At 40.0% G+C, this 17,500-nt stretch overlaps 1 protein-coding gene across 3 annotated transcripts in view; it reads left to right on the top strand.

Annotated features, from left to right (window-relative positions):
- LOC106879056 (sodium- and chloride-dependent glycine transporter 2) overlaps nt 1-17,500 on the top strand; it is an 82,405-nt gene that overhangs the window by 28,881 nt on the left and 36,024 nt on the right. The window contains exon 1 of one of the 3 annotated variants that reach the window (XM_089360948.1): nt 15,456-16,086. The exons of the other annotated variants lie outside the window; for them this stretch is intronic. Coding sequence (XP_089217074.1) covers nt 16,054-16,086 — 33 coding nt within the window. The 5' untranslated portion in view covers nt 15,456-16,053. Of the gene's footprint in view, nt 1-15,455; nt 16,087-17,500 lie in introns of those variants that run through there. 3 annotated transcript variants of the gene reach the window in all.

Genomic DNA, 17,500 nt, shown 5'->3' with positions numbered 1-17,500 from the left:
AGGGAAAAGAATGAATTAATATAATGAAAGATGAAATGAAGCCGTTCGGCCTCCAAGCGACTTCATTGAACCTGTTAATACAACTTTTTTTGAAAACAATTTCTTAATCAGTTTTTTTTTTTAATGTATATATTGTACTTTTTTAGAATGATCAATGCACCTTATCTATTCCAGCATTGTGCTGGTGTCTATTTCCTTGACCAATCACTCGCAGTCCAGATTTTCCACATACTTATATAATCTCCACACGTACTCCGGGTCCGCCAGCACGCAGAGAATTTCTCAGGCAGACCCCCTTACTCCCGATACATCCACCTTTACTACTCTGTCCCACGAGTCCACCTCATCGCACAGTTCTTCATTATGTCCATTATAGATTACTACATATTTTTCTTTACGGGGCAGGGTTGGGTAAGTTTGAGGCTGCTGTATGTTTCCACTTGTTTTTATGTCGGACAGGGCATGGAGAGTATTGGTGTCTGTAGAGAGTGGTTGGGTTAGAGTGGGTGTGATTGGGAGCCGGGTGAGTATGGGTTGGGGGTCATCCATTACCACATGTGCCCTCCTTCTCCTTTTTCTTCTCTTCTTCCACGCTATCTCCCAGCTGGCGTTTGTCTCCTCTTCCTCGATGCTAGTACTTGTCTTCGTCTGTAGTGCCATATCGCTTTCCTTTTCCTCCACGGGCTGTCGAGCACCTACCACTTTCTCACTCTCCTTAGCCTTTTCTAGTGGTGGAGGGTACTCCGCTCTAATGTAGCCCTTCAAGCCACATTTATAACACCGCAGAATCTTTCCCTCCACTCTCACTTTCAACGTTGTATCTCCAACTATGATGTTCTCTACCATTTTTCCTATGTCTTCCTCCGCAACTTGTATCACCATTTCAAAGGTTTGTCCCTGCTAGTTCCTATGGGATGTTCTGGTGGCCCTGTAAAACCACTACCTTCTTCTCCATGCCCAGCAGTATGGCAGCCACCAGCCAGGCCACAAGCAATTCTGGTGGTACGTCTTCTACCCTAACCCAGGAAGTACGTCTTCCAAGGTATACGGGTAGAAGCACCACTTCGTTTTCAATGGAGTGGCTGAGTGCAGTCTGGCAGTAGCTATCTCCCTAGACTGCACCTCCACCTTTCTGTACTTTCGTCCCCTGGCAAGATAAGATATTTCCTGCCAGACTGGCCTTAACGCCTTTTCGACTTGTACCTCCGACACCACGTCTATTTTCCTTGTTGCCACCGCGTACGTTCTGTAGTCGATTGTTCTTTCTACTTTTGTGGGGGAACACTTTCAATCGTTCCCCTCACTTTCAAACAATTCCTTGAACTTGCTTAACTCCCCCAGACTTACGTCTTTAATTTTTCCCTTTGCTGCTGCTGCTGCATAATTCCTCCTCAGACGACTCAATTTCTGAAGAAGAAGAATTCACCTCTTCACAACTCTTCACACGACGCCCCTTACACAAGAGGAAAAACGTTACACCGCCAAAACAGCGAAAAAGCACGTGTATCACAAACAAAACCAACAATCCAACTGAATAACGATAAACCGGAAGCAAGCTTCTTACCACATATCCACGCCTGGGCCTATAAGATGTTTGGTTTTCATATAACTTCCTTCTTTCCTTTAGTGTAAGGCGCGTAACCAAGTGGTTATGGCGTTAATTTCATGATCATAAGATCGTGGTTTCGATCCCAGGACCGGACCAGGTTGTAATTTGTGTCCTTGAACGAAACGCTTCATTTCACGTTGCCCAGTCCGCTCCGCATTAAGTGAATTCCAGCAATAGCTGGCAAGGTGACCCCGCGGTGGACCAGTGGACAGGTGGACCAGTGGACAGGTGGACCAGTGGACAGGTGGACCAGTGGACAGGCGGACCGTTTGACGAGGAGAGATGATTGTTCTGATCTCGGCACAAACCGGGTTAAATTCATGATCCTCCCTTTCAGCCAGTCGTCTTGTGGGACCTGACAAAAAATAATTAAGGATCGTGAGCACTGCCTTATCATCTTTCTGTAGTTAAAACAGAACTTAATTCTTGGTGTTTAACCCCTGGCAGTCATTTTTAGTGTGGGATAGGGACTTCCTACTGAGTAAACAAAAACAATTTTAAATGTGTGACATCTATGTATCTTTTTCCATATAATTTCTAAAATTCAGTTTCAAACTTCTAATCCTATTTCATATCATAACGAAATCATTATCTCTCTTCGTAATACCAGTGACCATTAAAGGGACCACATGTATATATATATATATATATATATATATATATATATATATATATATATATATATATATATATTATCAAATGTATTCTTCCTTTTTCGGACGGTGTGATGAGATTTCAGGGATATTTAACTATTATTTTGAGGGTGTTGAGAGACTACGTAGGAGACTTCTACTTTTCATGTAGACAATGTCTCTTAAAATTTGAGATAGGTAGCCTTCAAATAATGAGAATATCGCGGTTGACTGAATTTAACCAGGCCACTAAATACTTTTAGAGACACATTTTTACTGTAAGATGAGTATGCTAATACTGTAAACAATAAAGAAAAATAACAAAAGGCGATAGAACGGGGTGACAGTCGGAAACAGATGGTAGGATGTAAACTTCTAAATGAAATTTCACCTGGGTTATAAAAGGAGGTTAATATCAAAAGAGAATATCAAAAGAAAAATACATTTTTGAGTCCTTACATTTTAAACGTATGTGAGTGCTTGACGGCTCTGCTTTCATGCTTGAGAGAGCAGAGATCAAGCGATAACCTGATAGCTCTATTCAAAACACAAATTAGCCGTAGTTTCACATGCCTATTCTCTTATCATTTTTTTTTTAACTCTCCTTTTATACAGTCTAAGCTTAACCCAGAAACATGTCTACTGCATACATCTGAGTTTTAATTGCTAGCGAGGACACAGTATTTCGTTTCCCAACAATAATAAATTACCGAGTATTAAAGGTTTACAAGTTAATATTGTGCCTTGCTTTTGTAGTATCAGTGCGATTTTCTCATTTTTAAAGTTTATCTCTACAGATTTTCAGAGAATTCAGGTTCAGCATTGCAAGTAAAAAACGCGATGGAAGATAGAGAAATAGGTAATGGGTATACATTTATATACATGCCTGATATAACGGTTCCCTCGTTGGTCTGCAAGCTCATTAATTATATTTGAAGTTTAATTAAGACTTCCTGGCATTAATTATATTTCCAGGGTTGTAAGCAGGATTTGAAACCGCGGAGCAGATTTTAATGGCTGTAAGCGTTTTGTTTTACTTTTTATTTATTCAATTAGTTAGAGGTGCCAGTTAAAGTTTGTCTTAGGGATGTATAAGGCCGGGTCTTAATCTCGACTTGCATAAGTAACTGAGCCCAGAACATTCCCCCCAAAACGAGATGCCAGTGTGGCGCAGAGTTGCCTATTTGTGGTGGAGTGAACTGGAGCAACGTGAAATGAGGTGCTTTGTTCAAGAACACAATACATCTCAGAAGTCCAAGAATCGAAACCACCATCTTGCAATCGTAAGTGCAACACTCAAACCACTAAGCTACGTTTCTTAACAGCCGGAGGTAAAGGGTAGCAAAATGAGCTTTTAAGTCTTCCAAAACTGATGAAATCGATTAACGCTTATAAATCCACTTTGGTAGGGAGAAAAGCTCAAAGAATTGTTCTTTCGAAGTATGAAGTGTTTAGTACGTGACTGTGACCTCGCTTGCTTCACTTCAAAGTACACATGTACACAAGGTCTGACATATATAAATAAATGCAAAAATAACCAAGTTTATATATACTAGCGAGACCCGTGAATATTTCACGGAATTAATGGTAAACATATCCAATTAATGGTAAACCTATCCAAAAAAAAAACTGAAAGCGTAGCCTGTGTTGTGTCTGTTTCAAAAGATAGCCGCTCATCTGCTAATCATTGAAAAATGAAGGAAATTAGAGGACGATGGTTACCTAATGTACTTTATATGTACACTTTGTGTACTTTATTCACAGCACTCTCCCTCTTTTTCTCTCCTTCTCTTACCCTCTTTTTCTCTCTCCCTTTTCTTTCGCTCTTCGCCTTTCCTTTCAAGTAATCACGTAAAAGCGTTACAGATGGGCTAAGTAACGGAGGAAAAAATTTAATTAGAAGCAAATTACACATTTCACTCACCACCACCTTTTCCCTCCATCTCCCACTCCCCACCTCTCTCCTCCAGTCTCACTCTCCCTTGCCTTTCAACTAATCACGGGGAAGCATTACGGACGACCAAAGTAACGGAGAAACAAGCAGAATTATTATAAGATATGTATATATTAATAAAAATGGTTGGAACGAGGATATATACATGGATATATACATGGATATATACATGGATATATACATGGACTGGATTAAGAATAGATACGCAAGTGATCGTTTTCAATTTTGCTGGTCACCGTGCATATGATGATTTATATGGCGTTGAGTTTAAACATTGCATGGACTGTCTGATGAGATATTGTAGGCATGGATGAGAGGAAGCTAAACAGTATGCCAGATGGTGATTTCGAATAGAAATAGAATACAAGTAGCCAGTTCAGAGGATTAGAGGTTGTTATAGTTGCGGCAGAAGAGACCAAGAGGAAACCTGTGGTTCTGTGAGCCAATGGTAGGCTCTCAGTGGCGTGCGAACTAAATTTTCCATTAATAAAACAGCTCCGCTGCTCCGTAGATGTGTGCAGGTTCCCGTATATGGTTTCATATTTTGGGCAGTCAACTCTCCAGAAATAAAACATTTCTTTATTTTGAAAAGAATCTTATGAGCCTCTTTTGTATAGTTCTGTCCATGTGAGATCGACATGAGATGATCAGGTATTGTGAGATCTAACATATATAGTGACACCGAAGGATTCTGGTGTAGAATGATGCAGTCCACATTTCTGGTGCAGTCCTCGATTCCACGACAATTCATCTTATGTAAAACGACTGCTTTGTTTTATTTACTCTTTGTTTCGGTTGACAGAAACCACATTGTCATATCCTCAATTAAAGGTGTTTTTAAGCTCTGTTCACAGGGACAATTAATGTCTGGAATGAGACATCGAGCCTGTGTTAAATGGTCTGGTTGATCTCTAATTTTTTGAAATTATTTTCATCGTTATTTTTGCATCTAAATCTACAGGTTCTTACAGTCATCCAATTGATTCTTCCTTTTCTCTCACATCATCGGATTCAACCTTCATTCTCGGATCTCTGCCACTGGATTCTACTTTGCTTCTTGGAAATCTCCTGGACTACCATCGGATTACAATTGATATTCAGCTCTTTATTTTCTGCGCATCAAATAACTACGACCCAGTTCACTTCACTTTACTTTCACTCAGATTCTTCCTCCGTGACCACCACAGCTACGTTAAGCAATTCTACTCCATGCTCTTCTCCTTAACTACATCTAATTTCTTGCAACTCTCTCAACTCCTCCTTAAAATAACTTGATACTCCAACCCGCAACTTACCTTTACTCATCGCGGCTTTCTTCTACATTTCCACCCCCACATCATATATAACTTCCGTTACAGGACCCTACCCTCCTACCCTACCCTCCTACCCTACCCTCCTACCCTACCCTACCCTACCCTACCCTACCCCTACTTCCAAAACCTCGTGACCTTCACCAACCACCAACCCATCTGCTTCTCCTCTCTCTTCACTGCCACAAGCCTCATTTTCCGCACCCGGCGCACCCACCGTATACTTTCCTCGCAAATCTATAAACCAAACAACTTGAGCCGTCCCATCACCTCACCCGGCGATTACTCAACAGAACTTATATTTAAAAGCTTCGATCTCATCCCTACACCCCCACCACACACACACTCCTAGTAACTTTTCTCCCCCTCTCACATTCACGATGCCACTCATGCCCTACGCCGAAAGAGTTTCGGATCAGGACGTCCACATAAGTTGGATTTTCTGTTTTGACGGGGATTTTAACTAATTTCTTTTTTCACCACGGCCTTCGAAATGATGGGAGGCATCATTTTAAGAAAAAAAAATTTTTTAATTTGATTTTTTTCTTCACAACACCCACCTCCACCCCTCTCCGGATCCATTTGGACCTTTTGTTTTTTTTGTTTTTTGGGGTGTGCTTCTTTTTTTTTTTTTGCACTACATACTTAAAAACCATGGGAGAAGCCTTTTCGGTAAAAAAACAAATTGTGAATTTTTTTTTCAATGTTATTCTCTCCAAAAGACGGCAAGCTGACAGAAACGTTACTACGCCAGGCGAAATGCTTAGCGGTATTTCGTCTCCGTGAGTTTTGTTTGTTACGCGCCGCACATGTGTTCGTAGTGAAAATTGCTGTTTCTTAGTGTTATCATTTATAATAACTGCTGTTTCTGTTAAATTTCGTTACTGTTGGAGTTTTCATTTGAAAACACTAAGTGCTTGTAGAAAGCACACGTTGTTCATTCCCCCGCTGGTGGGGGGAGGAAGAATGTCGTCTAGCGAGAGCCCTAACGTTGGAACAGAAATGTCTGGTGAAGCGAAGAATTTCTTGTTGTCTGGCGAGGAGCCAACTACGTGCAAAGAAACAATGGATTCCCCCGCAAAAGGAATTTTTGATTCCCCCGTTGCAAAAAAGTATAACAAAATGTATGAGATATTTGGAGATGTCTCCGAAAGCTCGTCAGAACTTTCACTTGAAGAATATCCGAGTTTGCCCAAAACAAAAGTATTGTGTCCAAAAGAATAATTGATGTACCTAGCATCCAGACTGAGCAACCAAAAAAGGAAAACAAAAGTTTTGCGTTGGCAGCTGGGGGTGGAACCCGGCTGCTTTCGACGAACAAGTGTGACTATATGAAATATAGAAAAATAATGGAAATAAACGATAACGTGGTTAAAATACAACCACCGGAGCAATTAATACAAGAAGAAAACCAGAAGACAATAACATTTAAAACTTAGTTTGCGAAAAAGAAAAATTGAGAGAATTACAGAAGAGAAGATAGAGAAGTGCCTGAAGCCAATCTGGAGCGACGTGGTTTATCTGACAAGAGGCAGGAAGTTTGGTACGGTGGAAGTAAGGTTTACCAACAAACAAATAGCACAAAAACATTCCGTAGAAACACTGAAAACGGACGACGTGGCGCTTATCCCCACCTATATGGGGATGAGAACGTCCTGAATTAAAATAACAAGGGTCCCACCGGAAGTGGATCCTATGTGGTTGGTGGAGGCAGTCCTAATCAAACAGGAAGAGAAAGTTACCCTCCTCCAGGCTGCCGCTACAGAAAACGCTAACTGGACTGGCCAAACAGTTAGTCTCCTCATCCAGGCTGGCCCAAAACTAATTGAAGCCATTCCCGAGACAATTCAGATAGGGGGGAGACCCTCGTGGTGTTTGTTGAGGGCCGAAAATTCCGATGCTTTTTGTGCGGCCAATTCGAAGGAACTGCAAGGAAAATGAGGAAGAGGAGAAAGAAGAAAAAGAAGAAAAGACGAGGAAAAAACAAACAAAAGAAAAATACAATCAGCAACTCAACCGAGAGCGGCGACTACTACAGAACAACGACCAAAAAAGACTGCAAGAAGAGGAAAAGAGGAGAAAGGCATAATAGCCGTATACACTAAAGATACTGAGCTAATGAGAGACATTCAATTAATTAAGACAGCAAAAAAAATAGATAACCTTTCGGAGAAATACAACAATTATGACGTGTATGAAGTCTCAAATAAGACTCAGAATTTTACAAAACAAATATCGTTATACAGTATCATCTATGAGACTGGACTTTAATAAGTCTATATTTAATGGACTACCAGCCCCGATCCCGCGAGAAAAGGAAAAGGTGGAGACCCCCCACCTCTAGCTGATAATTCTGTGTCGGTAATGAAACGGGATTTTAACAAATCTATTTCCCAAGACCTTCCACCTCCGACCCTGTATCAAAAAAAGGTGGAGGGTCCCCCTCCACCGGACAGCCCTGATTAACAGGTAAGTCATGTCTATTCAAATTGGTTGTATAAATGTTCGTGGCTTGATGTCTAGCTGGAAGCAAGGACGCTTCCTAAATGACATCAGGTCAAGGAAATTGGATGTGATTGTTGCAACGGAAACCCGAGTAAAGGGGCCAAGAAATCTGTCCCTCCTCCTGAATGGCTATGAGAAATACGTTTCTCTGAGTCGGGCGGGAGGTGAGGGTAGGGTATTGGTCCTTCTAAAAAGAAACCGGGTAGCCGAGAAAAGGTTGTTTTTTTCTGATCCAGAAGGCAGGCTGGTCGTTCTTGACCTGACATTCAGTTATGGCAAGATAATCAGGCTAGTTGCTATTTATGCACCCAATATTATGGGCCCGCAAAGTGAATATTTTCTTGACCTGGGCAAGTTCCTGGCCACGTCACATTCGCTAGTATTGTTAGGAGACTTTAACACAATATGTGAGGCACACACAGATTGTGTTGGCTCGAACATGAACAGAAAATGTAACTCAGGCTTATGGGATCTGCTAAGTCACTTTCAGCTAGCAGATCCATATAGGTTGGAACACCCGAACACTCCACCTCGGCGGAATTTGAACTCAGAACGTAACGGCAAACGAAATACCAATTTCTTTATTGCCTACGGGGGGCTAAACGTAGAAATGTACAAAACAACTGATTGGGATCAGTAATGCGATATGGTTTACATAAAATATGACTCGAATGATATTAACAGTACATAGACAACACAAATGAAGCGATGATCAGGCCACGCTCCGACCCCACAAACCCCGATCTATTGCTGGTACCTTTTTTGTTCTCTTTTTTTCCGTCTATTCACACGGTTCCTTGCACGCACAATACTCGTGCAACATGCTTCCATCTCTTTTGGAACGTATACTCCGACAGACATCTCCTCTCCAGCCACACTTTCCTTTTCAAATGAAAAGTAAAAAATGAACGTAAATTGTGGCCAGAGATAAAGTTGCCTGTCTTAATTCCTTTTATCCTAGTCTTCCATACTGCCTCTTTCGCTATTGCTACAACCGTGAGAAAACAATTCTTACCTTCGTTTGTTAAAACTCCCGGTGGGTCAATTTTTATAATTGACTCAGTCGACAGCTGTACTCTTCCTTCGCCGGACAACAGGTGTTCGGCATAAGCCCACATTTCAGATATCTCCGGACACTGAACAATAGCGTGAGGGACGGTTTCCCTTTGCCTTTCATCCTTTCAGGGTCTATTAAATAAGTACCAGTTGCGCACTGGGATCGATGTAATCGACTTAATCCCTTTGTCTTTCCCTGTGTGTCCCCTCTATGCTTAGCCCCTTGTGTGTGTATACAAAGTATGGTGGTTTAGTTCACGGGTGATCTAAACGATTAAGTACGCTAGGTAAGTGCTGTAACAGATTACTAGGGCTCCAAGGTTATAGCCGAGACGGTAGTTATAGAGCCATTGCAGATTTCCCATGCAGCGGATATATTCTGTTATTGAACGTTGATATGTTCGCGTCTTTTTTCTCTGGATGTTTACTATATCAAGATTTTAACCCACATGGATTTATGCAGGATCGTACCTAAGGACTTATGCTCTTGTTTCTCCAGCATCGGAAAGTTGAACTATGACCTTTTAAACTTCTTTTTTTTCTTCTCTCTCTTCCTCTCCTTATACCTTTTCTCCCTTCCTCTATGTCATCATGTCATTAATATATACCATTCTCATTTTCCCTATTTTTCCCTGTTTGCCTCTGATGACAGAATCACGTATCCGGGGATATCCTAGAAACAGCTGTAAGACTGAATTTTTTCCGATAATAATATTGTATATGACTTGAGATGCTTGCCTTGCCTTAACATTTGTTGTCCTCTTTCACAATTATGTATATATATATATTTGGGCAAATTCTCTTGCAGCCCGAGAGAAAATTTAAAGTGCACAGGCACTTAATTTGACGACTATGTTTCATGGGTGCAGTTCCATTGATCTTGAGAATCAAATATCGATTGCAACGGTTAGAACCGACAATCTTAAGTGTTAAGAAAATACATGTTACAACAATCTGAGAATGCTGAAATAACTGAGGAACCCCACAGCAATTTAGGCCAAGTTTCGTTAATCAGTTAATCAAAAATCATCTTACTCTTTGCTTGAGTGATCTAGGTAAAAATCTATTTTTCTCAACCTATCTTTAGCGCATCTGTGTATAAAATTTCAAGAAAATCGGTTGAAAACTTTAAAAGTTATGGCAGAAAATAACATTCATATGAGAATTTGCGTTGAAATGTCCTATTGATTTTTGAAAAATCGATGCTGATTAACAATTATCGATTTTTTTGAAATTCCAAGTGCGTAAGTGACCGCATGGGTATAAGCCCCACACACGTGTCAAGTTTAATCAAGATCGGTTGGATAGTCTCGGAGGAGTTAAAGTAACAAATTCACAAACACACACAGCGACAGACAGAAATTGCCATTTATGTATATATATAAAAATATATATATATATATATAATAAATGTGAAAACAAATTTCTGTGAGTCAGTGTGTCACACTTCGACCCCCTCTCTCACTATTCATTGACACTCGTACTATTGCTCATGTTGGGGTGATAGTAATAAGTAATAGTATGAGCTGTAGTTGTGATAGAGGCAGAGGCGACGGTGATGATGGTGGTAGCTGAAGCAGTCAGGGACAATGGTGGTGGTGGCAGCTGAAGCTGAGAGTAAGTGATGTGAAAGACAGTGGTGAAGGTGATGGAGGTGAAGGCGACGAAGTCAAAGGTATTGATGGTGGTGGCGTGAGAAGTCTGAATGGTGCGTGTATTTCAGTTGTGGTGGTGATGGTGGTGGTACTGGTGATGGTGATGGGTGAAAACAATCAACAGAAAGTGAGAGAGAAAGAAAGAGTTTAGACAGAAAAACTACGTGTACCGACCCCTGAATGGGAAGACAAAAAATGTTATTTATCATGCTGCTTTGCTATAAGTTCCAAATCGACAAATTATATCATTGTTTTGATGAAAATTGTTGATTGCTTCAAAAATATTGGTCAAGTATAATAAAATTTAATATGTACTTGATGGATACATATGGCGAAACGCTTAGCGGTATTTCGTCTGTGTGAGTTTACTGGTCGGACGTGTTATTACTCGCTGCGATTTTTTTTTTTAGTATAACGCCACTATTGTTTGGTGGGCGTTACTGAGATGGAGAAAATGAAGACGTATGCAGCAGCGACGAGGAGTCGAGCTTCCGTCGTCCCAGGCCTGCTGAAGCAATATGAAATACATTGGAATGAAGACATGGCTGAGAAAATTGGAAAATATAAAGAAATGATAAAGAAGGAGGGGCCAAACGTAAAGTTGACCCTATCAGAGGAGGAAAAGACGAAAATGGAAATTGGAGTCGTGGAATATAAATAATTTTCAAGGAAAAATAAAAGAATAGAGAGTACAATGAAAGAGGAGGTGGAGGAGTGTTTGAAGGAATTGCAAGATGTGTCGTTTTTTTACAAGAGACAAGACATACGCGTCTGTAGAGATCACATTTGTGTCGGAGGAGGCAGTAAAGAAATACGCCAATAAGACGTTAACTAAAGGAAATTGGATGCTCTTTCCCAATAAGTTGGGTAGACCTCCAACGTGGATTAAAGTGGGTAAGATCCCACCGAAAATAGAGTTGGAAGGGGTAATGGCAGCAGTTTTTCCTGAAGGAGAGGGAGAAGAAGTAAGGATAATTATGATAAGCAGAACCCAACAAATAAATTATTGGGGGTATAGATTGGAGGTGCTTTTTACGGCAAGTCAGAAAGTTTACAGTGACATACCGGAGACACTGGAACTACCTAACGAGGACAAACTGGACATAATGTTGGAGGGGAGACCTCCAAAGTGCTATGAATGTGGCAAAAGAGGTCACATTAGAAGAAGGTGCCCAGAAATAATGGAAAACAAAGAAATGGTAACGCAAGAAGGCGTGATAGAGGAGAGGAAACAGTCACAGGAAGAGGAGTAGAGAGCTGATTTTGAGGAAGCTAAATCAAGGAAGAAAGAAAGGAGGATCTCATCGCCGAAAGTCGAACAAGGGAAAAAATGCAAATCACAGGATCAAGTGGGATCACTGAGGAAAGAGGATAATAGCAGAACATTACCACAGAACCATACAGTCTCACAATCGCACAGACAGATACACAGATGCATAAACACACAGACATACATACACTCGGAAGCGTAGAAGATAACGCAGAATTGCAGAAACCTAAAAGCACAGAACCTGAAAACACAGACACACAAACACAACATGCAGACTTACAGTCACACAAACATGGAGACCCACAGACAAACACACAGATATACAGTCACAAAGAAATATAGAAGAACAGACGCATGGTAGTACAGAATCACAAAAACAAAAAATAACAGACATACAGACGCAGGAGGTACATAGGAACGGCATATATTTAATGTCATATCGATATACACAAAAAATAGAAAAGAAGATATCCATAATAAAAGACATTGTCAAAGTGGACCTCTCAGACGGTTGCGATAAGGAGATGAGATGAATCTTAATAGAAAAAGAAAAGTATAAAAAATTTAAAGAGGCTTCCCGACAGATATAAACCCACTGGGGCCCGAGGTGAATTTCGAACCCAGCGCTCCAGTGGTGAACTACGAGGAAATAAAAGATTATATAAAATGGTGAGTAGTTTTATTTTGGATAAATTATTGAGATAATTTTGAAAAGAACTATCGAAGACTGTGAAAGGAACTATTGAGAACTGTTGAAATAATTGAAATAACGCTGCCGCCCCGGGGTGGGGCTGGGGTGGCCGTCCCATCATCATTGTTTAATTTCATTGTTCCATTCTATCATGTGTTAATTGTCCCCGCATGTGTGTATTGTCCCATCTGTGTTTAACCCCTTGTGGGTAATAAAGAAATCGGTATTTCGTCTGTCTTTACGTTCTGAGTTCAAATTCCGCCGATGTCAACTTTGCTTTCATCCTTTCAGGGTCGATAAATTAAGTACCAGTTGCATATTGGGTCAATCTAATCGACTGGTGCCCCTCTCCCAAAATTTTCGGCCTTGTGCCTAGAGTAGAAAAGTGTATATATATATATATATATATATATATATATATATATATATATATATATATATATATATATATATATATATATATATATATATATATATATATATATGTATATATATATATATGTATACAATGTGTGTGTGTGTGTGTATACACACACACACACACACATAAAGGTTAGATTGATGACAGGGTCAAGGTTTTGATTTCAAATCCCACCGTGGGATCGGTTTCACCAGTTATTTACCTAAACTTGAAGAAAAACAATTTGATAATTTATTCAATCGACTCTACACCTCCCACCCCACTTCAAAAACTCGACTTGCGCAAAATAAAAACAATTCAGTATGTTGTGTATGTGTGCACCTTGTGAACGACAGTTGAGAAAATCATTTGTGATCCCTTGCAGATAAATCTTTTGTTGAAAGTTCTCACTAGCGGGTTTGCCTATTGTTGAAGTTGTGGAATTTTGTTGAATGCTGTTGTCATTTTGCCGGCGGGCCTGTGTTTTGTTTGTTTTCTTTCTCCCATTTTGAGGCGAAGAGACTCGGAAAAAAAATGACTCGTGAACCGAAACGAGCCCTTGCTGGGAGCTGTGCTTCTGCGGCTGGGAGCTGTGCTTCTGCGGCTGGGAGCCGCATCACCGCGACGGATTCGCTGGAGGTACGAGAAGTCATAATTGAACCTGAGAAGTTGGAAGAGTACAAGGAACTGGTCCAGAAGGAGGAGTCATGTTTGAAGTTGACCCCCGCCCGAGGAAGTAACCAACAAAACGAGGACAGTGGTTTACAGAACGCTGTCCATAACCAGTAAGAAGATTGAGATGGCAGCAGAGGAAGCCATTGAGAAATGTCTGGAAGAAGTAAAGAGTGTTGTAACATTCTATTCTAGAGGAAGAAGATATGGCACAGTGGTAGTGAGGTTTGCCACCGAAGAAGAGGCAATAAATCACTCCGCTGTGCCGCTTAGATCACAAGAATGGGTGCTCCTGCCGACCCACTCGGCAAAAGAGTCGCAAGAATTAGGATAGGCAGGGTGCCACCTGATATTGAAGAAGCGTGGCTGGTAGCAACCGTGATGTACGGAACCCAAGAAGACACAAAGGTAATACAAGTGGCAAGAACAAAAAAAATGAATTGATGAGGTTACGGCCTGGAAATAGTTATCCAGGCCACCCAGCAAAACCTGAAAGAAATAGCAGAAGAGGCGTTGCTACCTGAAGATATAAGGCTGAGAGGGGTGATAGAGGGAAGATAGCCCACCTGCTACCACTGTGGAGAAAAGGGGCACATTAAAATAAAGTGCTCCCAGATAAGCAGTAAAACCACAGAAAACCAGCATGAACAAAGTAGGAGTACATATTATAACGATATTGGTCTGTAAGAAAAACAGCTCCATGACGCAATTCAGCATGAACAAAGTAGGAGTACCCAGCCCAGGAGAAGGGTATGGAAGACACAGAGGAGGAGGGATTTACCGAAGTACCCAAAAGAAAGAAAAGGGAAACGGTAAATACACCCCCGAAAAGCACAAAGAAGAGGAAAAAGACTAATACAGAAGACATTGTACAACAAACACACAACACACAAGATACACTCACACAGCATACATCAGCACCAGTAACACAAAAAAAAGGAAACCGCCCCAGCTAGTCCGAGTTCACCTCGTAGACAAACAGACACAGACAGGCATAACACACAGTCCCTCAAAAGTCCCCGTAAAAACAAAGCGTATATTATGACGTACACAAAAAGCACGGCAATCAAACGAAAAATTACCAAATTCAAATCGGTGATTAAAGTGAAATTACTGGCTGTGGAATATACAGAAGATACTAAATGTATACTAATAGACAAGGAAAGGTACGCTAAATTAAGGAAATTGTTCGGATCAAACATTGACCTATTAGTAGTGGAGGCGGTGGATGATGCCCTACCTCCAGTCGTGGACTTGGACGATTTGAGACCGTATATAAACTGGTAAAATAATGTAAGTTTTAAGATCATATAAAAAGAATAAAAAACTGAAAAGATTTTTTGATAAAAAACAGTTAAATCGTACTACTGGAGAGTGGGATTCGAGTAGCCATCGCACCTCCATTTATTTATAATTTATTTTCATTCATTCTTTGTTTTATGACTCCACTTTGTGTTGTCTGTCCCTTCTATGTTGGGCTCTCAATGGCCAATAAAGAAATATTTTATGTGGATGCATATATATGAGAGAGATAGCGAGAGAGAACGAGATTATGTGTGTGCGATATGCAAATGGCCGAATACGTGCGCCCCTCTGTATGTGTATTTAAACTGGTTCTGACTGCATAATAAAATATCTAAATTTGTATCTGGTCACTTTTGTTGAAACGTATTGTGTGTGAAATTAATTTTTAATTTCCACACATTTACATTAACGTCAATGAACTTCAAGGCCCACCCTGAGGTGTCTGGTGCTATGTGCTATTTGATGTTGCAGCTTGCAAGTTTCCTCACGCAAAACGACTGAAAGTTTTCGACTAAGTGAAAATACTTACTGACAAGATTCTAGTTCCTTACGGAGAAATAAGCAGACCAATATCGTTTTATGTACTCTTCTACCCGGCTTGTTGTTCGGCACAAAACTGATTCACCGAGGAGATTAAAATGTTTGTGATTTCTTCAGTATTGTTGACGACTGTAAGAACACTTAACCTTTAAACGGTGAACCTATCATTCGATGCTTCAAACCTTTCACATGGATACGGCCACCACGAAAGGGAAGTAAATATTTTTACAGCATTTTTCCATAATGAGATTGTAGATTTTACTGTACGAAAGACTAACAATTATAGTTTTTGGACTTATTTAAAGAGAAAATCGATATAAAAATTGCCCTTAAGAAAAAGAAAGATTTTTTTTTATTTTTTGCCCGTTTAGCACACACTTTTATGTAATCCTTTTGCACAGTTTAAAGGTTACTAATCAATATTCCAATCGATCGACCTTGCAAAGAAAGGACCATGAGGAAGTTCGATTTAGAACATCAACGAAAGGTTCGTTTCATTATCTATTCCGCACACAGACATACACACTATAAAATAGACATACTCCAGGGCTGAGTACCCAATGAATATTTCTAACTTAAAGCAATCAAAAAAATAAAACAGGCAATCGATTTTCTGTTTATATCTACTCGACTTTTATTGGTTCTACTGATCTCCACCTCTGTGATGCTAATCGATGTGAAAATATATGTAATGGTTGTGTGGTTAAGAAGCTCCCTTTGTGACTATGTGGTTTCAGGTTCATTCCCACTGCGTGGCACCTAAAGCAAGCGTCTTCTGTTATAGTGCCGGGTTAACCGGTGCCTTGCGAGTGAAAATGAGTAGATGGAAACTGTGTGGATTCCCATCGTGTGTATGTATATATATATATATATATATATGTATATATATATGTATATATGTATATATATATGTGTGTGTGTGTGTGCGAGTGTGTGCAGGCGTGAGTTCGCGTTTGTCCCCATACAGATAGCGGCAACCAGTGTTGGTTTTTTCCGTCCCTATACATTAGCGGTTCATCAAAAGAAACCGATAAAATAAGTACCAGCTTTAAGAAATAATGGAATCGATTTGTTTACCTAAATCCCTCCAAAGCAGTGCTCCAGCATGGCTGCAGTCCAGTAGCTGAAACCAGTAAAGAATATAAATTCTTTTACCCAATTCTTTAAAATATTCTTTAATGTTGCTACTGCAGAAAAAGTTTTAATTCTGACGAGATACTAACTGAAAAATCAAAGCAATGGTAATAAATACCGACAATCATTTAATCCGGCACACTAACCTCCATCTCAATTCACATATTTAAACCACAATTTAAGTGCTAATTCTTCTTTTGTTGGTTCGGATTTCTTTTATAATTTCTTACAACGGTGCATGGCCAAAATTTTATGTGAGGGTATATTCGATTATATCGATCTGTATATATGATTGATACTTTATTTTAGCTGCCCTGAATAGGTGAAAGTCGAAGGAACCAGATTTATAAACCGTAAGACATTTTATCCGAAGCTCTGAAGATTTTATCGATCCACCTCTTCACTTCCTTTATATTTTATCTCTAATATAGGTACAAGGTGTGAAATATTAGAGGTGGAGAGAATAATCGATTAGCTGGACCCTAATAACTGACTGGAATTTTTTAATACTATTGACCTCAAAGTAAGAACGTCAAAATCAACTTTGGTCTGATTGGAACTCAGAACTTAGAGATCCGTAGACATTTCGTCCAAAGCTCTGAAGACTACTGCATCAATTCATTCTACAGATTTTATTTTTGAAATGTTTTACACAGTTCAAATCATGTCAATAGTAACTTTTCCTTTCACACCCCTGAAAACCATAACATGATTCATCGCTAGAACACGCTCCAAGAGAACATTTTCAACATGAAACATTATTCTCA

This window comes from Octopus bimaculoides, chromosome 12 (genome assembly GCF_046866305.1).
Source record: "Octopus bimaculoides isolate indiv1 chromosome 12, ASM4686630v1, whole genome shotgun sequence".
Taxonomy (NCBI): Eukaryota; Metazoa; Mollusca; class Cephalopoda; order Octopoda; family Octopodidae; genus Octopus; species Octopus bimaculoides.
Note: the sequence above shows the minus strand (reverse complement) of the source record. Positions and strands in the feature narration are given on the sequence as shown.